Source organism: Mobula hypostoma, chromosome 12 (genome assembly GCF_963921235.1).
Source record: "Mobula hypostoma chromosome 12, sMobHyp1.1, whole genome shotgun sequence".
Lineage (NCBI taxonomy): Eukaryota > Metazoa > Chordata > Chondrichthyes > Myliobatiformes > Myliobatidae > Mobula > Mobula hypostoma.
Window position 1 is genome coordinate 8453038 of NC_086108.1, and position 23364 is coordinate 8476401.

The 23364-nt window shown below is 46.9% G+C and overlaps 1 protein-coding gene across 2 annotated transcripts in view; it reads right to left on the reverse strand.

Moving 5' to 3' along the window:
* Positions 1 to 4183: 4183 nt before the first annotated feature.
* Positions 4184 to 23364, reverse strand: part of spint2 (serine peptidase inhibitor, Kunitz type, 2) — a 54708-nt gene continuing 35527 nt past the window's right edge. Inside the window, exons 6-11 of one of the 2 annotated variants that reach the window (XM_063063594.1) lie at positions 21715 to 21765; positions 21386 to 21556; positions 19047 to 19217; positions 15233 to 15280; positions 7909 to 7983; positions 4184 to 4834 (exon numbers count right to left, since the gene is read on the reverse strand). In XM_063063594.1, coding sequence (XP_062919664.1) covers positions 4680 to 4834; positions 7909 to 7983; positions 15233 to 15280; positions 19047 to 19217; positions 21386 to 21556; positions 21715 to 21765 — 671 coding nt within the window. In that variant the 3' untranslated portion in view covers positions 4184 to 4679. The remainder of the gene's footprint in view (positions 4835 to 7908; positions 7984 to 15232; positions 15281 to 19046; positions 19218 to 21385; positions 21557 to 21714; positions 21766 to 23364) is intronic. The other variant, XM_063063595.1, reaches the window with a different exon arrangement.

Consider the following 23364-nt stretch of genomic DNA (forward strand, 5'->3'; position numbering starts at 1 on the left):
CATTCCTAGTTTTGTTTAACGCTTCTGAGTCATTGTGTGATCCTGCGGTTGAGTCTGAAGATGCAGTGTGACATTTTGAGGTCAAGAGTACGTCTTGTCTCCTGGGAAACCATTCAACAGTCTTATAACAGGAAGATAGAAGCTGTCTTTGAGCCTGGTAGTGTGTGCTTTCAGGCTTTTGTAGCTTCTGCTCACTGAGAGAGGGGAGAAGAGAGAATGTCTGGGGTGGATGGGATCTTTGATTCTGCCGGAAACCATTATTGTCCACTTTTGTAATTGATCATGTTTTTATGTATTGCTCTGAACTGCTGCTGCAAAGTGACCAATATTACCACATACAGTGCTGTGCCAAAGTCTTAGGCACATATACACAGCCAGGGTGCCTAAAACTTTTGCACACGACTGTATTTGTTAACGTGGAGCAGAGAGTGAGCTTGTAAATCTGACAGGAGCAAAGGATGTTGGGGATGGTGAGTGTGGAGTGTGGGACAGGAAGGGAGTGCCAGGGGCGAGGGATGGTGCAGGTACAGACACACCCAGCCCTGAGACACCAGGCAAGGTCATTTCATTCCAAACAACTGGTTTATTGATCATTACAGAATGTCTCTCTGATGCTTCCTGCTCCCTCCCCTCCCTCCTCTCCACGATTCCCCTCTCCCTGTCCCCCTCCCACTCTCAGTCATCGTCCATAATAGAGACCCATATCAGAATCAGGTTTATCATATGTCATGAATTTGCTCTTTATTTTGCGGCAGCAGTACAGTGCGATACATAAAATTGCTGTAGTACGCTGCAGAAGTCTTGGGAACCCGGGCTATTGTAGACACCACTGTTGCTGACCATATCAAAGGTGGTGAAGAGTCAGCATAGAGGAGGGAGATGGAAAATCTGACTCAGTGGAGCCACAACTACAACCTCTCACTCAGTGTCAGCAAGCTGAAGGAGCCGATTATAGACTTTGGGAGAAGGAAACCAGAGGTCCCTAAGCCAGTCCTCACTGAAAGGTCAGAGCCGGGGTCGGGGGGGGGGCGGTATTAGCAACTTTAAATTCCTCAGTGTTATTATTTCGGAGAACCCGTCCTGCTCCCAGCATGCAGGGGCAACGACAGAGAAAGCATGGCATCATCTCTCCTTCCTTAGGAGTTTGAAGAGATTCAGCAGACTTCTATAGATGTGTAGTGGAGAATGTATTGACGGGCTGCATCATGGCCTGGTATGGACACACCAATGCCTTTGAATGAGAAATCCTACAAAAGCTAGTGAATATGGTTCGGTCCATTATTGGTAAATGCCTCCCTACCACTGAGCACATCTACATGAAACACTGTCGTAGGAAAGCAGCATCCATCGTCAGAGATCCCCAACACCCAGGCCATGCTCTCTTCTCACTGCTGTCATCAGGTAGAAGGTAGAGGAGCCTCAGGACCCACATCACCAGGTTCAGGAACATTTATTACCCCTCAACCATCAGGCTCCTGAATCAAAGGGGACAACTTCACTCGCCCCATCACTGAAATGTTCCCACACCAATGGACTCACTTTCAAGGATTCTTCATCTCATGTTCTCAATATTTTTTTGCTTATTTACCCATTATTATTTCTTCTTTTTGAATTTGCACAGTTTGTTGCACTCTGATTAAACACCCAAATTGGGCGGTCTTTCATTGACTCTGTTATAGTTATTATTCAATTGATTTATTAAGTATGCCTGCAAGAAAATCAACTTCAGGATTGTATATGGTCACATATAGGTGAGGAGAGCGGGAACCAGAATGGGGAATGGGAAAAAGGGAACAGATAAATTACTGGAAGTTAGAGAAATCTAATGTAAACAGTCTGTGCTTTGGAATAGAAAGGTTGATTGTTTTATAAACGGGGAAGAAAATAAAATTCTGAGGTGCAGATGGACTTGTGCAGGATTCCCTAAAGGCTAATTTGCAGGTTGAGTCAGTGGTGAGGACAGCAAATGTAATGTTAGCATTCATTTCAAGAGGAGTAGAATATAAAAGCAAGGATGTAATGCTGAGGTGTTACAATACATTGGTGAGGTCTCACTCAGTGTTCTGAGCAGGTTTGGGCCCCTTATCTGAGAAAGGATGTGCCAATATTTGGAGAGGGTTCAAAGGAGGTTCATGAAAATGATGCTGGGATTGAAAAGCTTGTCATGTGAGGAGTTTTTCATGGCTCTGGGTCTGTACTCACTGTAATTCAGAATAATAAGGGATGACATCACTGAAACCAATCAAATGTTGAAAGGCCTCATTAGAGTGGATATGGAGAGGGTGGTTCCTATAGAGGGAGAGTCTAGGATCAGAGGGCACAGCCTCAAGATAGGAGAATGGAGATGAGGAGGAATTTCTTTAGCTCGAGGGTGGTGAATCTGTGGAATTCGTTGCCACAGGCAGGCTGTGGAGGTCAAGTAAATGAGTGCCTTCAAAGCAGAGGTTGATAGATCCTTGATAAGTCAGGGAGAGAAAAGTTATGGGGAGAAGGCAGGAGAACGGGTTTGAGAGGGAAATGGGTCAGCCATGATGAAATGGCAAAGTGGGCTCGAGGGACCGAATGGCCCCATTCTGATCCGATGTCTAATGGTCTTAAATCCATGTTCATGCTGTGAGGTTGGAGGCTACCCAGATGGAATATGAAGTGTTGCTCCTTCACCCCAAGTGTGGCCTCCTCATAACAGTAGAGGAAGCCATGGACCGACATGTCAGAATGGGAAGAGGAAGCAGCCAAATCTTGTGAAGGGGTGCAGCGCCCTTTCTTTCTCTCAAGAATGCAGGGACGGCCATAGTGGACATCGCTGGAGCAGACTTGGGGTTAGGCCGCAAATTTGGGCCGGGGCACCCGGACCCGGGAGTGAAAAACAAATTAGTAATTAGCCAATTTAAGCACCGAGCCAGATTAAAAAGATTAAAGCATCGAAGCTGAGGGTGGAGGCTCACTACTCTGGGAGGCTTTGCTCACCTTAGCACTGAACTGACTCACAGCTGTGGCCTGTCACCATCGTCACTCACTCTGCACTGAACTGACTCTGTGACTGTGTACTTGCTTTCGGGAACCCGACGATTCATATCACGTGTTGTACTTGTTTATTTTTTATTCTTTACTTGATTTGGTCTTTATTCGCACATTGGATGTTTGTTGGTCTTTCCTGTGTGGGGTTTTCATGGATTGTGTTTCTTTGTTTTGTGGCTGCCTGGAAAATGAATCTCAAGGTTGTATCTAATATATTTGACAACACTGGACAACAAATTTTTTTTTAAAGTGTCCCTTCCTCAGGATTTTTTGTTTATGATAGGCCGCTTGAAGCTGAACACAGATAGAATTTCAGACTACTTGTATCATGTGGAGATTTGGAGAAACAAAAAATTAACTTTTATTGAATATATTGCATTTAATTACACAACAGTGCTGACACTTTGCAATATTTCAACCGAGCTAAAAATGTTTTGTTGATGATTTTCATTTGTACTCAGTGTCTGAGGCTTCTCACTTAAGTGTCCAGCAATAATCTGCCAGCATTGATGGATTCCAGTTACTCTGATACCGTTTCTCCATGACTGCAATGTCCTGGTGAAACCTTTCACCATGCTTGTTAATGACAGTGTCAACATTTACAGGGAAGAAGTCTAAATGGGAATGCAGAAAATTAATCTTTAGTGACATGTCGCACTTCATGGTTTTGTATGCCTGAAGCATGTTAACCAGCTACACGTAGTTTGATGTCTGTAGTTGCTAAGAAAGTTTTCAACAACATCCTTGAATGCCTTCTATGCAATTTTCTCTGGTCCCACTAGAAGTTCTTTAAATTGCCTGACATTGATGACCTGTTTGATTTGTGGACCAACAAAAATGCCTTCCTTAATCTTGGCATCTGTTATTCTGACTTGAATTATGAATTGAAATAACAAATATAGGTGATTTTTAATAAAAATGCTGCATGATAGGGAGTTTTAAGGTAACACCCAAAAGTATTCAGGAAGCAAAATCTTTGTTGTCCAAAGTGATAAGGATAAATACGAGGAATTCTGCAGATGCTGGAAATTCAAGCAACACACATCAAAGTTGCTGGTGAACACAGCAGACCAGGCAGCATCTCTAGGAAGAGGTACAGTTGACCTTTCGGGCTGAGACACCTCGTCAGGACTAACTGAAGGAAGAGCTAGTAAGAGATTTCAAAGTGGGAGGAGGAGGTGGAGATCCAAAATGATAGGAGAAGACAGGAGGGGGAGGGATGGAGCCAAGAGCTGGACAGGTGAAGGGGATATGAGAGGATCATGGGACAGGAGGCCCAGGGAGAAAGACAAGGGGGAGGGGGGAAATCATGCCCATCCTTTGGGTTTCGAAACAAATCCCTCAGTCACTCAAATGTACTCTACGGTAAGGGGCAAGATCAGAGTGAGGTTCCACATCAAGGCAGAAGCCATCAGAACTAATTATCTGCCCGTGTCAACTAACTACAAGGAGGACCCACAGGGGTACGACAGCAAAAACTATCCTTCATCATAAACAATTTAAAAGATTAAGACACAAACGTTTATGGATAAGGTAATGTCATCAGCACAGCCGTAGAGATCAAAACTGGGATACACTTATTTTAGTAATGCTGATGCAAAGATGGGGATGGATGTCTTTGCTGCACACCCAAGTGCTGGGTGTCAGCTCCTCTGCGGGGGTTACGCTGTGTTGATGAGGGTCTCTTTGTCCTCCCTGGAGCGCGTGCGATGGTAGGACACCACGTGGTCAGCCTTTGCCAGCTTGACGATGAAGTAGACGACGCCTCCGAGGAGTACCAGGATGCAGACGGCCAGGAGAACCACCATTGAGATCGCTGCGGCAAGAGAGGAGGGATAAAGTGAGATCTCACCTTAAACCATCAGGAGAGAAACATTTCCCTTTGAAATCCACCCCATTAATGATCTATCAGACCCCGAAGTGTCAATAATTCCGCCTCTCTGGTTGTGAACATTTCTGACAGGGCCAGCATCATCACCTGGACCACAATGGCTTGCTGGGCTAGTTCACAGAACATTACAGCACAGTACAGGCCCTTCGGCCTGCATTATTGTACTGACCTTTTAACATACTCCAAGATCATTCTGACTCTTCCCAAATACAGAGCCCTCCATCCCGTTGCCTTCCTAAGAGTCTCTTAAATGTCCCTAATGTATCTGCCTCTACCACCACCCCGGCAAGGTATCCCACGCATAACCACTGTGTTTAAAAAAAACTTAGCCCTCCATATTTCCCTTCAATCACCTTAATAGTAGGTCTTGCTGAATTAGCCGTTTCCGCCCTGGGAAAAGGGCATTGGCTGTTCCCTCGATCTTTGCTTCTTATCTTATACACCTCTGTCAAGGCACCTCTCAACCTGCAAAGTCCTGGCCTGCTTGACCTACCCTCATCAGATATTCATTTGCAGGCTGAGTCCGTGGTGAGGAAGGCAAATGCAATGTTAGCATTCATTTCAAGAGGACTAGAATAGAAAGGTAAGGATGTAATGTTGAGGCTTTATAAAGCACTGGGGAGTACTGGTGTATTGAGAGCAGTTTTGGCCCCCAGGATGTGTTGACACTGGAGAGGGTTCAAAGGAGGTTCATGAAAATGATTCCAGAATTGAATGGCTTGTCATATGGGGAGTGTTTGATGGCCCTGGGCCTGTACTCACTGGAATTCAGAAGAATGAGCGGTGACCTTATTGAAACCTATCAAATGGTGAAAGGCCTCAATTAGAGTGGATGTGAAGAGGATGTTTCCTATGATGGGAGTGTCTAAGACCAGAGGACACAGCCTCAGAAACAGAGGGGCATCCTTTTAGAATGGAGATGAGGAGTAATTTCTTTAACCAGAGAGCGGTGAATCTGTGGAGGCCAAGTCTTTATGTATATTTAAGAAAGAGGTTGATAGATTCTTGATTGGTCAGGGCATGAAGTTATTCAGGGAGGAGACAGGAGACTGGGCCTGCGAGAGAGAAAATGGATCAGCCCTGATGAAATGGTGCAGCAGACTCAATGGGCCAAATCCTGCTCATGTCTCATGCTCTCTAATCCAGGCAGCATCCTGGTAAATCTCCTCTGCACCCTCTCTAAAGCTTCCACATCCTCCCTATGATGATGTGACCAGAACGGAACACAAGACTTCAAGTGCGTCTAACCAGGGTTTTATAGAGCTGCAACATTACCTCATGGCTCGTGTACTCAATCCCCTGACTATTGAAGGCCAACACACCCTATCAACTTGAAGAGCAAATTTGAGGGATCTGTGGGTAAGGGGAGTCACAGCCATTCCCTTTCACCCAGGGGTATTAGGAGATTGGATCTCACTGGCTGAAAGGGTTAACACTACCATTATGAAGTTCACTAAAAAATTGGGAAGATTCAGTGACCATCATGGGTACTTGACAGGCCAAATGGTCTCCTGAAATAACTCGGAAAATGTGTAGCTCAGGTGTTTGATGGTTGGGTTGAGTTGTTCTCCGAACTTGGAAATTTCCTTGCAAATATTTCGCCCCCATACGAGGAGACATCATCAGTGCACTGTTGATTGTGGTGGGTCCTCTGAATGCTTGGCCCTTATATACTTATCAATCCGCGGAATTGTGGTCATTACGGAAACTCAATTGTGACTTAGGGAGGGGGTCTTGTTGCTGATGGGTTGTGTGGCGAACTTTGTACGTGGTCTGGAATTTTGCCTGCATTGGCCTTCAAATGGGATTGAAGTTTACATGTCTGTTTCAAGAATTGTTTGCGGAAAACCACACTTCTAGGAATTCTCTTGCATGCTGTGGTTTGCTTGTGCCACGACTTTCACTGATGCCCAGTCGAATCTGTGCCCCTCTCGATCTTCACAGTAGAGACTCTGGAGAGTTGGTCACTCTGCTTTATAGCCGGGTGATGTTCCTGGATCCTTGTGGATAGATTTTGAGATGAGACCCCCTCAAGAGGCAGGAGGAGAAGATGGCGGCGCGACGCAGCGCGCGCAGCTCTTCGGTGAAATGATATCGTATCTGTTAAATAGGGGCCATGGACAATTCTGATTTGATGGAGACAGACGTGAGAAGCACAGAGGAACATCTGGAGAAATTTCTGAAATGCCCGGTTCGCTGCCGCTGCTACTGTGCGATCGAGAATCTCCGGAGGGAAGGCCCCAAAATCCCCGGCTTTGCCTGCTGCTGGCGACCGAGGCGGAGGTCGAAGTGTTCAGATAGAGGTGGTGCTCGGTACTCGGTGTCGGAGGGCTGAACAGAGCTCGAAGTTTTCGGACGACTCAGAGTTGGACTGTGGTCAGGCATGGCAGGGAGAGTTTTCTTCCTTCTCCCGTCTGCGTGAGATGTGGGACTTTCGAGAGACTTTGAACTTTTCTACTGTGCCATGGCCTGTTCTTCATCAAGTTATGGTGTTGTTGCACTGTTGTAACTATATGTTATAATTATGTGGTTTTTGTTAGTTTTTCGGTCTTGGTCCGTCCTGTGTTTCTGTGATATCACACCGGAGGAATATTGTATCATTTCTTAATGCATGCATTACTAAATGACAATAAAAGAGGACTGCGTGTCCTCATAATCTAATGTCCCAATGTCACAACTGAGTTTCCATATTGATGTCCAATCAGCTGATTGATAAGTCTATAAAGGCCAAGCTTTCAGAGGGCACACCACAATCAACAGCACACTAACGAAGTCTCCTCGTACAGTGATGAAATATTTACAAATGGATTGCCAAGATCGGAGAACAACTCAGCCTAACCATGGATGGTCTCCTTCTGTGCCGTCAGCTTGCTGCTTATCATTTAAACTGACAGCGAAGTTCATGGACAGAGCATCAGCTCTCCCCCCTGGCTGCCCCATGCACCAGAGTCTGCCTCTGTCCTGATGCAGAGGGCGAGCCTTCACTAACTGGAGCTTACCTGACACGTGATGACGGAAGCCGGAGTGGTGCTGCCCGTCGTGCTTGCCCCCGTCTTCGCTCTTTTCCCAGTTACCTATCATTCAAAATTGTTTAATGTCATTACCAGTCATCATTATGCACCATATCCTATGACATCATTGTGCTGTGTTATATGACTTCATGCACCACATCATATGACATCACCATCATATGCTGTGTCTTATTACATCATCATTATGTGCCGTGTCATATTACATCATCATTATGTGCCGTGTCATATGACATGGGCGATCATGGTCTTTTCATGACCATGATTGTTCTTGACAAATTTTTCTACAGAAGTGGTTTGCCATTGCCTTCACCTGGGTAGTGTCTTTACAAGGTGGGTGACCCCGGCCATTATCAATATTCTTCAGAGATTGTCTGCCTGGTGTCAGTGGTCACCTCACCAGGCCTTGTGATCTGCACTGGCTGCTCATACGACCATCCACCACCTGCTCACATGGCTTCACGTGACCCTGATCGGGAGGGGGCTGGAGGGAAGAGGGTGGGGGGGGGGGCTAGGCAGGTGCCACAGCTTGCCCAAGGGTGACCTGCAGGCCAGTGGAGGGAAGAAGCACCTCACACCTCCTTTGGTAGAGACGTATCTCCACGCCATCACCCCCATTTCCAGCATACAAATGAAAAGGAGAACAAAAGAATTGTTACGCTGACCCCCACACTCAGAGGGTGGTAAGAGTGTAGAAGTGGTGCATGCGAGCTCGATTTCAACACTTAAGAGAAGATTAGATTGGTAAATGGATGGTAGGGGTATGGAGGACTATGGTCTCGGTGCAGACACAATAATAATAAATAAAATCACAATAAATATAAATACACACGATAGCTGATATACATAGCTGATGTCCATAAAGTTGCGCTCGGCACAGCAGTGTCCGTACATAAGGTGACACAGACAGGAAATGATAACGTAGTGGTGGGGTGGGTCAGTGGGTGGATGTGTAGGTCCGTTTTATTGCTTGGGATGGTAATTGCTTTTCATTTTTTTGCAGGCATTTAAAGCAAAGTCAAGAAATACAATAGAATGTATGAATAACTATACATAAACAACCTCCAGGAGGACCACAACAAATTTGTCGTGGGGTTTGTGTGCCTCAATGACCCAGAGAGTTATGTTGTCTGGAGTCAGGGCTTTACGCTTTGACTCTTGGTAGGGTCACCCATGCCAAACAGGTCAAAGGGTAGAGGCCAGACTAAGAGTGGTCCACTGGTCCTCCAGGTTCAAGAGTTCAGCTCAGGGCTAACAACCCTGACTGGTCAAACAAAGCTGTTACAGAAACAGCAATGAAGAATCCTTCTCCATCTGAGTGCGATAGAATGGACAGACAGAGATGGAGCACCTTCAATACTGCCCTAAACACAAGTGTCATAATGGGCAGTAGTAAACACACACTGACAAACAACCAATGTATAAAAGACAACAAATTGTCAAAAGGGAGTCATGGAAAACTACAGTACAGAAACAATTCAAAATAATACTGAAAAAATGAGTTGTGCAGTCCTTGCAAAGTGAACCTGCAGATTGTGGAATCAGTTCAGAGCTGATGTGAGTGAAGTTATCCACACTGGTTCAGGAGCCTGATGGTTGTGGGGTAATAACTGTTCCTGAACCTGGTGGTGTGGGACCTGAGGCTCATTGTGGTGAGTGAAGTTATCCACACTGGTTCAGGAGCCTGATGGTTGTGGGGTAATAACTGTTCCTGAACCTGGTGGTGTGAGACCTGAGGCTCATTGTGCTGAGTGAAGTTATCCACACTGGTTCAGGAGCCTGATGGTTGTGGGGTAATAACTGTTCCTGAACCTGGTGGTGTGAGACCTGAGGCTCATTGTGCTGAGTGAAGTTACCCACACTGGTTCAGGAGCCTGATGGTTGTGGGGTAATAACTGTTCCTGAACCTGGTGGTGTGGGACCTGAGGGCTCCAGGACGCCAAGGCCTACACGGCCCACACACAGACAAGATGTGAGTACACCCCCAGATTACGAACTGCCTCATCAAGTTGCAACCCTTGCACGAACATCCAAGTTCATTCAGAGCCGTAGCCTGTGCGGCACCTTCTGTTCAGCTTGCCACTCAGGGAGACCCCACGTGCTGTGGGACAGGAGGGGGTGTGGAGAAGCACTCAGTGTAATCTGGGATTTACGCCAATCAGGGCCAGGTCTGAGCGAGGACTGAGAGGATGAGAGGCAGCTTGATAGAGGTGTACGGAGGGAGCAGCCAGGGCCTCGGGGGCCTTTCTCCCAGGGCACCAAGGGCAAATGCCAGAAGGACATCTTGTTGAGGCGAATGGATGTAAGTTTAGGGGCGATGTCAGAGACAGGTGTTTATATACGTGTGTATACAAACTCTGTAGTGGGTGCAATGAACACACTGCCAGGGCTGGTGGTAGAAAAAGATACATTAAGGACAACCTGCAGGTCACCCTTGGGCAGCCGGTACACATCACAAGTCCTGGATATGCGACCACTGACGCCAGGCAGACAATCTCTGAAGAGTACTGATAATGGCGGGGTCACCCATGTTGTAAAGACACTGCCCAGAGGAAGGAAATGGCAAACCACTTCTGTGGAAGTTTACCACACAATCATGGTCACATGGAAAGACCACGACCGCCCACGTCATACAACACAGCACGTAACCAACGAACGAGGTTGATACTGTACACAAACAGGTCTTTAAACCCAACTTGTCCATGACGACCAAGGCTAGTATTACTTGCCCACGTTTCCCCCTCAACCTCTCCTATTCATGTACAAGCTAAACGTTCTTACAATCAGAATCAGGTGTAGTATCACCAGCGTATGCCCTGAAATTTGCTGTCTTTGCAGCAGCAGTACAAAGCAATACATAGTATTAGAGGAAGAAATGTGAAAATATATATATATTCACGTAGTTAAAGTAAATAAGTAGTGCAAAAATAGAAATAAAAAAAGTAGTGAGGTCGTGTTCATGGGTTGAATATCCAGACGTCGTTGGGGGAGCGGAGAAGCTATTCCTTCAGGCTCCGCACATCAAAGTTGCTGGTGAACGCAGCAGGCCAGGCAGCATCTCTAGGAAGAGGTAGAGTCAACGTTTCAGGCCGAGACCCTTCGTTCAGGCTCCTGTAGCTCCTCTCTGAGAAGCAGGCATGTCCTGGGTGGTGAGGGTCTGGGAAGGTGTAGTATGGTCAGAACGATAGATTCACGGGTGTGCTCTACACCTCCTTGGAGGTACAACACCCCTGGGATTCCCTGGTCTCCCACATCTCAGTATTAACCATATAACAATTACAGCACAGAAACAGGCCATCCCGGCCCTTCTAGTCCGTGCCGAATTCTTACTCTCACCTAGTCCCACCGACCTGCACTCAGCCCATAACCCTCCATTCCTTTCCTGTCCGTATATCTATCCAATTTAACTTTAAACGACAACATCGAACTTGCCTCAACCACTTCTGCTGGAAGCTCGTTCCACACAGCTACAACTCTCTGAGTAAAGAAGTTCCCCCTCATGTTACCCCTAAACTTTTGCCCTTTAACTCTCAACTCATGTCCTCTTGTTTGAATCTCCCCCATTCTCCATGGAAAAAGCCTATCCACGTCAACTCTATCAATCCCCCTCATAATTTTAAACACCTCTATCAAGTCCCCCCTCAACCTTCTATGCTCCAAAGAATAAAGACCTAACTTGTTCAACTTTTCTCTGTAACTTAGGAGATGAAACCCAGGCAACCTTTGAGAACCTTTTATTAGGAGCAGTGGAACCAACTCACCGTCTCACAGTGTACTCAGTGCAGAGGGCTGCTCTTGCCCCACCCACAGTCAAACACACAGATTTGTCACACGTACATCGAAGCATACAGTGAAATGTGCTGTTTGTGTCAGTGACCAACGCTGGCCGAAGATGTGCTGGGGGGCAACCCACAAGTGTTGGCACACCTCCGGCACCAAAATAGCAAACCTACAACTCACTAACCCTGACCCGTGCCACCCAGCCATCACCCAATTTAATCCTAGCCTAATCACAGGGCAATTTACAATGATCAGTAAACCTACCTACCGACCGGTAAGTCTTTGCACTGTGGGAGGTCACTGGGGCACACAGAGGAAACCCATGCCGTGACAGGGAGAACGTACCAACTCTTTATAGACAGTAGTGGGAATTGAACCTGGATGGCTGGCATTGTGAAGTCTTACGCTAACCCCTACGTTACCATGCTAGCATTAGCCATTCTGCCAATGCAGACGGACCATTTTTACCTCCAGGAATAGCAACCCTAATTTCACTAATTTATTTTAGACAGTGATGTCCCTCATTTCTGGAATTTACTCTCGTAAATCTCTGCTGCACCTTCAAGCTTCAAATAATATATATTTTTTGGCAATTCTTTCTTTTTCAATCTTTTTATTAAGTTTCAAAATTAAACAGTAATAGTAATGATACATAAAGATCTGGATTACAATAGTAACAGTTAACACGAACAAGCACAGATTCCGAGTAAAAAAAAATAGTTTAGCCTCCCAATCTCAAGTAACTGACCATGAAAAAGATATTTTATAAAGAGGAAAAAAATAGAAAACCCCCTAAACTAAAGAAAAACTAACAGAAAAAAAACAAAGTTTGGCCTGTCATATTACATCAGCTAAAATTATTAGTTGTCGTTAACTCCGCTCCTCTATACCTGAACTAAAAAATTACTACAAAGGATTCAGAAAGGGCCAACTTGCATCATATGAGAATATTGAATAAATGGCCTCCAAGTTTCTTCAAGTTTAACTGAAGGTTCCAAAGTACCACTCCTAATTTTTTTCCAAATTTAGGCATGTTATCGTTTGGGAAAACCATTGAAATGTAATATTGTTTTGGAAATTGACTGAAGATTGAGATCACTGGGGCGGGTGCGGAGAGGAAGTGAGCATTCAGCGCAGTGTACCGGCCCTCAGTCGCTGCTGCTGGAGACGGTGTCTGAATGTGGCAGTCCTTCTCTCTCTCTTGCTGCTCCCAAGGGAAGGTCCCTGTGTTCAAGTGATCTCTCTCTCCCTTTATGCCGTCGGCAGATGATGCCGGAACAAGGTTTAATCGACACGGATTGTGGATTAGGACCCTAATTCGGGTTTATAATGTGTTCTAATTGTAGTCTTAGTTGCTCTTTATTGGTTCTACTTTTGGGCGATTTTGAATCGGGGTGGCCTGCAGATAATCAGGGTGAACTGTACCAGAATATGCCTTTTGATTTTATGTTGTAGATTCTGCATTCTCACTCTGTTTTTTTTCTGTTGCCATCTGCACAATTTGTTTTGTGTGGGGGGGGGGTTTGATGTTCGATGTTTTCCTTTGAACGGGTTGGTTCCAGGGTGTTTCTGTGTTTCGTGGCTGTCTGTGGGAAGATGAATCTCAGGGTGGTATATTACATACACTCTTTGATAAATAAATGTACTTTGAATCTTTGAACTGGACATACAGATCCCACAGGACTGAAACTAACCATCCATGGACCCCGGCTCGGGAAGGCAGCCATAATACTGCGGATGCCACAGCGGTAGCACAACGCTGCTACAGCTTGATGGCGGGGGGTGGGGGGGGGGCTCAGACAGGCCTCTAAGGAATTTGTACGTTTTCCCTGTGACCGGGTGGGTTTCTTCTGGGTACTTTGGTGTCCTCCCGCAGTCGGTTAGTAGGTTAATTTGTCATTGTAAACTGTCCCATGATTAGGCCAGGATTAAATCCGGGGGCTGCTGGGTGGTGTGTCTCAAAGAACCAGAAGGGCTGGTTCCACACTGTATTTCAATAAATAAAACATCTTGGACTTCAGCCACCCAGATCCTGCTCTTCGTCTGTCTGTTCTGCACCTTATATCATTGTAAGATTATATCAAGTTTATAACTAATTTGATGAATTAATAGTGTGTGTGTATATATATATATATATAGACATTCTCTCCGTACATATCACGAGTTTAACGCTGACAAGTGCTGGGAGGCAGTGGAAAAAAAGAAAAGCTTTTCCACTATATACGCAGAGCGCTCTCGCAGGAAAGCAGCATCCATCATCAAGGACCCCCACCACCTAGGCCCTGCTTTTTTCTCGCTGCTGCCATTAGGAAGGAGGTACAGGAGCCTCAGGACTCGCACCACCAGGTTCTGGAACAGTTATTACCCTCAGCCATCAGGCTCTTGAACCAAAGGGGACAACTTCACTCACCCCATCAGTGAAAGGTTCCCACAACCAATAGACTCACTTTCAGGGACTCTTCATCTCATGTTCTTGATATTTATTGCTTATTTATTTATTATTATTTCTTCTTTTTGTATCTGTACAGCTTGTTGTGTTTTGCACTCTGTCCATCTTGTTGGGGCCCGTCTTTGATTAATTCTGCTGCGTTTCTTGTCTTTACTGTGTGAATTCCCACAAGAAAATGAATCTCAGGGTTGTATATGGTGGCAAAGATGTCCTATGATAATAAATTTACTTTGAATGTGACAAGAAGAGAATTAACGAAGACGGAAACGCTGGAGGAACTCAGCAGGTCAGGCACCAGCTCTGGAGGGGAATAAACAGACAAGATTTTGGGCCGAGACACCCTCTCAAGACTAGAAAAGAGAGCAGCAGTCAGAAGGTGAAGGAACACAAGCTGGCAGGTGATAGATAAGACCAGGTGAGGGGAAAAGTAGGTGGGGAGAGGGGATGAAGAAAGAAGCTGGGAGCTGATAGGTGGAAAAGGTAGAAGGCTGAAGAAAGAGGCATCTGTTAGGAAGAGAGAGCAGACCATAGGAAAAAGAGAAGGAGTGGGGACACCAGGGAGAGGTATTCTGCAGAACACTGTGGGCATAATATCTTGGCACCCGTATGTGTGACGAAACTTGTGGGCTGCCCTTAGCATACGCTTGGTTGTTAACACAAGCAATGCATTTCACCGCCTGTTTCGACGTAGATCGGCTGTGGCCAGGTCTGGCTTCACCGTGTACTAACCTGTCTTCCCCGAGCAAGCAGCCAAGCAGCTCTCCTCGGAGACGAAGTTGTTCTTGTTCCCTCCACAGCCACCGTAGATGAAGGACAGGCAGGGCTGCCGCGCGGAGTCGTAGTACCATCGCGGGAAGGCAGTGCAGCGTTTCCCCGTCACGGCCGGAGCATAGCGGTTCTCTGCAGGCTCAGTCCCCACCCAAACACACTCACCCCCACCCACCCGCTCCTTTACCAACGTCATTCCAACAATCTCAGCAAATCACGTTCATCTGCTTGTCCCAGGAAGCCAAGCCCCCACCAGCAACCTCCCCGCCCGCGCCTGCACCCACACTAATATCGTACCTTTATCCTCAACGGATAGCTTCCTTTCCGGTGGTTCGGAGACAAGTGCTGCGGAACGAAAAAAAAGATGTGAAGTTACACGCACAAAGTGCTGGGGGGGGGGACTCAGCAGGTCAGGCAGCATCTATAGAAATGAATAAACAGTCAACGTTTTGGGCCAAGACCCTTCTTCAGGACTGAGAAGGAAGAGGGGAGACTCCAGAGTAAACAGGTGGGGAAGGGGGGAGGGGAAGGAGGACGGCTGGAAGGTGACGAGTGAAGCCAGGTTGGTAGGAGAGGTGAAGGGCTGGAGAGGAAGGAATCTGATGGGAGAGGAGAGTGGACAATAGGAGAAAGGGAAGGGAGAAGGGACCCAGGGGGAGGTGATAGGCAGGTGAGAAGAGGTAAGAGGTCGGAGTGAGGAATAGAGGAAGGAATTGGTTCACCGAAAGTAGAGATCAATATTTATGTCATCAGGTTGGAGGCTACCCAGACGGAATATAAAGTGTTGCTCTTCCACCCTGAGCGCGGCCTCTTCTTGGCACAAGAGGAGGCCACGGGCTGACACATTAGAATGGGAATGGGAATGGGAATGAAAAAGATTTGGCCACCAGGAAGTCAAGCTTTTGGTGAATGGAGCAGAGGTGCTTGATGACGCGGTCCCCCAATTTACCTGTATCTATTTTCAGGGACAATGGAGAACACCTGGAGCTAAGTGTTCTGTGGAATTTCACCCACCGATCAGTGTGTGACACCGAACCATGCCGAGACAGGTCAGAGGAGCTTTCACACAGCCATCCATAGAGGAAACTGAAGTTTCAGAGGGAACGCCAGAGGGTGAGACCCAGGGCAAAGAGAGACACAAGAGGCTGAAATGGAGGTGGTAACAGGACGGGCAAGGACATGAAGGGGAGTTGGAAGGTGAGAGTAGGTCAAGTGAGCTAGGGCTTTTCTCTCTGGAGTGAAGGTGGTTGAGCGGTGACTCGATAGAGGTGTACACAATGATACAAAGCATCAATCATGTGGACAGCCAGAGACTTTTTCCCCAGAACAGAAATGGTCAATATGAGGGGGCATAAACTTAAGGATGGAGCATCGGACCAGAAAGCCCTACAAAGGACAGTGAGACTGATCGAGAAGATCATACGGGTCACCCTGCCCTCCATCAGGGACATTTATCAGGAGCACTGCACACGCAGGGCTCTTAGTATTATCAAGGATCCCACCCACCCATCCAGCATCCTCTTTGACTTTCTACCATCAGGCAGGAGACTCCGATGCACAAAAACAAGAATGGACAGGATGGGAAACAGATTCTTCCCGCAGGCCGTTAGGCTTCTGAACTCCCTGCCACATCGCATTCGAAGTGTCTCTGGTTAATCTGTTCCGTACCCTACGATATTGTTTCATTTATTCCCTTTACTTTGTGTATTTATGCATAATCGATCATTAGATTTTATCCTTACTTTCCTAAGTTACTGTGTGTTATGTGTACTACTGTGCTTTACACCCTGGTCTGGAGAAACATCGTCTCATTTGATGGTATGCATGTATATAGTTAAATGACAATAAAGTTGACCTCATTCCTCTGAGATGCAACACTGAGCGTCATAGGAAGTCATTCCTGCCTGTGGCCATCAAACTTTACAACTCCTCCCTTGGAGAGTCAGACACCCTGAGCCAATAGGCTGGTCCTGGATTTATTTCATAATTTACAGGCATAATTTACATATTACTGTTTAACTATTTATGGTTTTATTACTATTTATTATTTATGGTGCAACTGTAACAAAAACCAATTTCCCCCTGGGATCAATAAAGTATGACTATGACTAAGTAATTTTTTTTGTTTTACAGGGGTGGCAGATACATTAGGGACATTTAAGAGACTTTTAGATAGGCCCATGGATGATAGAAAAATGGAGGGCTATGTGGGAGGGTTACGTTGGTGTGGTCATCAACATAAAAGACTGATGTAAAAATCCCAAGCAGTGGACACTTAACATTGTCCTGCTCATCTGAGCCCCCAGGTGCAGTCAATAGTGTGTAACTGTCACGAACTGGGAAAAGGCAGAGAGAAATGTTTTGTTAAATCAGTTTGTTTAGAACCTCAGCCACTCCTGTAATACACAGCTCATGAGTTGTTCATCCTCCACCCCCACCCCCCTGTTCACACCTGTCCTGGGGGGGGGGGGAGGTGGCGTGCCTGATTCTGATTGTCGAAAGCAGCTTCCGTTGTGATTGGTCAGTTTAGAAGCTGCAACTGCTTTCCCCATTCGATAACCACCCGTGTACGGTTTCAAATACCCTGGGTACATAAAATAGCACATGGAAGGGGCTTGCTCTCTTCTTGCTTTGTTTAAGGCAGGAATGCACACGACGATCAGGAATGTCTGGTCGAATTTTTACAGTTTGTAAATAAATGATTAATATACCTATTCAAAGCCAGTGCAGTTCTTCTCTCCCTTGCCAGGCCCACCAAACCTTATTCCACATTACAATACCTCCTCCCTGCTTGCCTCCCTGTCACCTCATTTGATCCCCCCCCCCGTTAACTCCATTTGCTGCCCCCCACCCCTCCACGGCCACCCCATTCTACTTTCTCTTCTTTCCTGGCCTGGGTGGGTTAGATTTCCTGGGATCAGATTTCAGGTCAGTACTGGTTTAACCAGAATGTCACACATGCTGAACAAGACCACAGGATTTTAAAGAAACAGACCCAACCCAAACAAAGCCAAGAATTTGTTCATTACGAAAGCAACAGAACACCGAAGTAAGGAATCAGTGCTTCAATTCTACAGGCCACTGGTGAGACCACATCTCGTGTGCTGTGTATAGTCCTGCCCTTATTTTCAAATGGCAGAGCAGACCTGATGGCCTGAATGGCCCGCCAGCTCCTACGTCTTGTGGTCTCAATTCAGAATGTTAGCACAGCTCTGGCGGCGGAGTGGGGATACCTCTCTAACAAAGGAGGTGTAAGGCACTCCTTCCCTCCACTAGCCTACACGTCACCCTTGGGCAAAGTGTAGCACCTATTAGCCCCCCCAATCCCCCCAGATCATGAGGTGTGGGTCTTCAGGCTTCTGCAACTCAGAGGGAACAACGGTCAGCAGTTTAAATGGCTCGGCATGGACTAGATGGGCTGAATGGCCTGATTCTGCTCCTATGTCTGATGGCCTTTTTCTGTGTGTGTGAACGTATACACCTGCGATGCTGCTGTACCTGCACCTCTGGGTGGTGGGGTGGAGATACGTCTCTACCAAAGGAGCTGTGAGGCGCTCCTGTCCTCCACTAGCCAGCGGGTCACCCTTGGGCAAGGTGTAGCACCTGCTTAGCCCCCCCACCACCCCGATCAGGGTCACATGAAGCCACGGGATCAGGTGGTGGATGGTCCTATGAGCAGCCGGTGCAGATCACAAGTCCTGGTTATGTGACCACTGACACCAGGCAGACAATCTCTGAAGAGTATTGATAAAGGCTGGGGTCACCCGTCTTGTAAAGACACTGCCCAGAAAAAGGCAATGGCAAACCACTTCTGTAGAAAAATTTGCCAAGAGCAATTGTTGCCAAAGAGCATGATTGCCCATGTCATATGACTCGGCACATAATAATGATGTCATAGACATGGCACATAATGATGATGACGGTGTACACCTCACTGTTCTTGGACACGTGACGATGATCAGAATCAGGTTTAATATCACCAACATGTGTTGTGAAATTTGTTGTTTTGCAGTTTGCAAAACATAAAATATTACAAATTACAATAATATATATTAAAAAATGAAAAAAGAGAGAACAAAAGTAGTGGGGTAGTGTTCAGGGGTGTACTAACCTGGCACCCCCCAGCAAGCGGTCAAGCAATTCCCCTTGGATTCGAAGTTGTTCTTGTTCCCTCCACAGCCACCGTAGATGAAGGGCAGGCAGTCTTGCACCTCGGGGTCGTAGTACCATCGCGGGAAAGCAGCACGGCAATGCCCCGTCATGGCCGGATCATAGCAGTACGCTGCGGGCACAGTCAGAAGGCTCAGTCCCCACCCAAACACACTCGGCCCCACCCACCCGCTCCTTTACCAACGTCATTCCAACAATCTCAGCAAATCACATTCATCTGCTCGTCCCAGGAAGCCAAGCCCCCACCAGCAACCTGCTGAGACCACATCTCGTGTGCTGTGTATAGCACTGCCCTTATTTTCAAATGGCAGAGCAGATCTGATGGCCTGAATGGCCTGCCAGCTCCTACATCTTGTGGTCTCATTTCAGAATGTTAGCACAGCTCTGCCGGCGGGGTGAGGATACCTCTCTACCAAAGGAGGTGTAAGGCACTCCTTCCCTCCACTAGCCTACACGTCACCCTTGGGCAAAGTGTAGCACCTATTAGCCCCCCTAATCCCCCCAGATCATGTGCAACTCAGAGAGGGAACAACGGTCGGCAGTTTAAATGGCTGGCATGGTCTAGATGGGCTGAAGGGCCTGATCCTGTGCTCTGCTCCTCAGTGACTCTAACCCCTAAAACCACCCCTACTAACCTATATAAAAAAGACCACAACATTGACGGACTCCATAGTCCAGCGCCATCCTAACCGGGAGATGTCCCACACACGGGCTTTGGGAGTTTGGGAAGGAGCGGGGATGGGATTGAAATACGAGATCCCAAGAAGTCTTGACAAGATGGATGGGGGAAGAGGACATTCCCTCTTGTGGGAGAATCTAGAACTGGGGTCAATGTGTAAATGGAATCATGCATTTACATATCATTATTTAACTATTTATGGTTCTATTACTATTTATTATTTATGGTGCAACTGTAATGAAAACCAATTTCCCCCGGGATCAATAAAGTATGACTATGACTATGCACTTTGAACAGAAGAGGTAATGTTGCCTTTCCCCCGGAGGGCTGAATCTTTGGAATTCTCTTCAACAAACAATGCTGCAGATAGAGTATTTGAATATTTCTGAGGCAGAACTGGATGAATAAGTGAGAGGTTGCCGAGGCAAAAACGTGGAGCTGTGGTTGCAACTAGATCAGACCAGATCTCACATTACATGACAGGAAACCAAGAACCGAACACTGCATACTAATTTGCATATATTTTAATAACAAGAATGAAGAGGTTTCACGTATTTTGAATAATTTACGTACAACTCAGGCCCAGATAGAGTAGCCATTGAGAGGGTTTTTCCTACAATGGGGTGGGGGAGGGGAGAGACTTGGACCAGAGGACACAGCCTCAAAATAGAGTGATGTCCCTTCAGAACAGAGATGAGGAGGAATTTCGTTAGCTAAAGGGAGGTGAATCTGTGGAATTCATTGCCACAGGCGGCTGTGGAGGCTAAGTCATTGGGTCTATTTAAAGCGGAGGTTGATAGGCTCTTGATTAGTCAGGGTGTCAGAGGTTACGGGGAGAAGGCAGGAGGATGGGGTTGAGAGGGATAATAAATCAGCCATGACAGAATGGTGGGACAGACTAGATGGGCTGAATGGCCTGATTCTGCTCCTATGTCTGATGGCCTTTTTCTGTGTGTGTGAACGTATACACCTGCGATGCTGCTGTACCTGTACCTCTGGGTGGTGGGGTGGAGATACGTCTCTACCAAAGGAGCTGTGAGGCGCTCCTGTTCTCCACTAGCCAGCGGGTCACCCTTGGGCAAGGTGTAGCACCTGCTTAGCCCCCCCACCACCCCGATCAGGGTCACATGAAGCCACGGGATCAGGTGGTGGATGGTCCTATGAGCAGCTGGTGCAGATCACAAGTCCTGGTTATGTGACCACTGACACCAGGCAGACAATCTCTGAAGAGTATTGATAAAGGCTGGGGTCACCCGTCTTGTAAAGACACTGCCCAGAAAAAGGCAATGGCAAACCACTTCTGTAGAAAAATTTGCCAAGAGCAATTGTTGCCAAAGAGCATGATTGCCCATGTCATATGACTCGGCACATAATAATGATGTCATAGACATGGCACATAATGATGATGACGGTGTACACCTCACTGTTCTTGGACACGTGACGATGATCAGAATCAGGTTTAATATCACCGACATGTGTTGTGAAATTTGTTGTTTTGCGGTTTGCAAAACATAAAATATTACAAATTACAATAATATATATTAAAAAATGAAAAAAAGAGAGAACAAAAGTAGAGTGGTAGTGTTCAGGGGTGTACTAACCTATCTCCCACGAGCAAGCGACCACGCAATCCTCCTCCGATTCGAAGTTGTTCTTGTTCCCTCCACAGCCACCATAGGTGAAGGTCATGCAGGCCCCCCGCGCGGGTTCGTAGTACCATCGCTGGAAAGCAGCGCGGCATCTCCCCGTCATGGCAGAAGCATAGCAGTACGCTGTAGGCACAGTCAGAAGGCTCAGTCCCCACCCACCCGCTCCTTTATCAACGTCATTCCAACAATCTCAGCAAATCACATTCATCTGCTCGTCCCAGGAAGCCAAGCCGCCACCAGCAACCTCCCCGCCCACGCCTGCACCCACACTAATATCGTACCTTTATTCTCCGCAACGGATAGGTCTCTTGGCTGTGGTTCGGAAAGGAGTGCTGCGGAACGAAAAAAAAGATGTGAAGTTACACGCACAAAGTGCTGGAGCGTGGGGGGGGGACTCAGCAGGTCAGGCAGCATCTATAGAAATGAATAAACAGTCAACGTTTTGGGCCAAGACCCTTCTTCAGGACTAAGAAGGAAGAGGGGAGACTCCAGAGTAAACAGGTGGGGAAGGGGGGAGGGGAAGGAGGACGGCTGGAAGGTGACGAGTGAAGCCAGGTTGGTAGGAGAGGTGAAGGGCTGGAGAGGAAGGAATCTGATGGGAGAGGAGAGTGGACAATAGGAGAAAGGGAAGGGAGAAGGGACCCAGGGGGAGGTGATAGGCAGGTGAGAAGAGGTAAGAGGTCGGAGTGAGGAATAGAGGAAGGAATTGGTTCACCGAAAGTAGAGATCAATATTTATGTCATCAGGTTGGAGGCTACCCAGACGGAATATAAAGTGTTGCTCTTCCACCCTGAGCGCGGCCTCTTCTTGGCACAAGAGGAGGCCACGGGCTGACACATTAGAATGGGAATGGGAATGGGAATGAAAAAGATTTGGCCACCAGGAAGTCAAGCTTTTGGTGAATGGAGCAGAGGTGCTTGATGACGCGGTCCCCCAATTTACCTGTATCTATTTTCAGGGACAATGGAGAACACCTGGAGCTAAGTGTTCTGTGGAATTTCACCCACCGATCAGTGTGTGACACCGAACCATGCCGAGACAGGTCAGAGGAGCTTTCACACAGCCATCCATAGAGGAAACTGAAGTTTCAGAGGGAACGCCAGAGGGTGAGACCCAGGGCAAAGAGAGACACAAGAGGCTGAAATGGAGGTGGTAACAGGACGGGCAAGGACATGAAGGGGAGTTGGAAGGTGAGAGTAGGTCAAGTGAGCTAGGGCTTTTCTCTCTGGAGTGAAGGTGGTTGAGCGGTGACTCGATAGAGGTGTACACAATGATACAAAGCATCAATCATGTGGACAGCCAGAGACTTTTTCCCCAGAACAGAAATGGTCAATATGAGGGGGCATAAACTTAAGGATGGAGCATCGGACCAGAAAGCCCTACAAAGGACAGTGAGACTGATCGAGAAGATCATACGGGTCACCCTGCCCTCCATCGGGGACATTTATCAGGAGCACTGCACACGCAGGGCTCTTAGTATTATCAAGGATCCCACCCACCCATCCAGCATCCTCTTTGACTTTCTACCATCAGGCAGGAGACTCCGATGCACAAAAACAAGAATGGACAGGATGGGAAACAGATTCTTCCCGCAGGCCGTTAGGCTTCTGAACTCCCTGCCACATCGCATTCGAAGTGTCTCTGGTTAATCTGTTCCGTACCCTACGATATTGTTTCATTTATTCCCTTTACTTTGTGTATTTATGCATAATCGATCATTAGATTTTATCCTTACTTTCCTAAGTTACTGTGTGTTATGTGTACTACTGTGCTTTACACCCTGGTCTGGAGAAACATCGTCTCATTTGATGGTATGCATGTATATAGTTAAATGACAATAAAGTTGATCTGAAGTACAAGTAATTTTTTTTGTTTTACAGGGGTGGCAGATACATTAGGGACATTTAAGAGACTTTTAGATAGGCCCATGG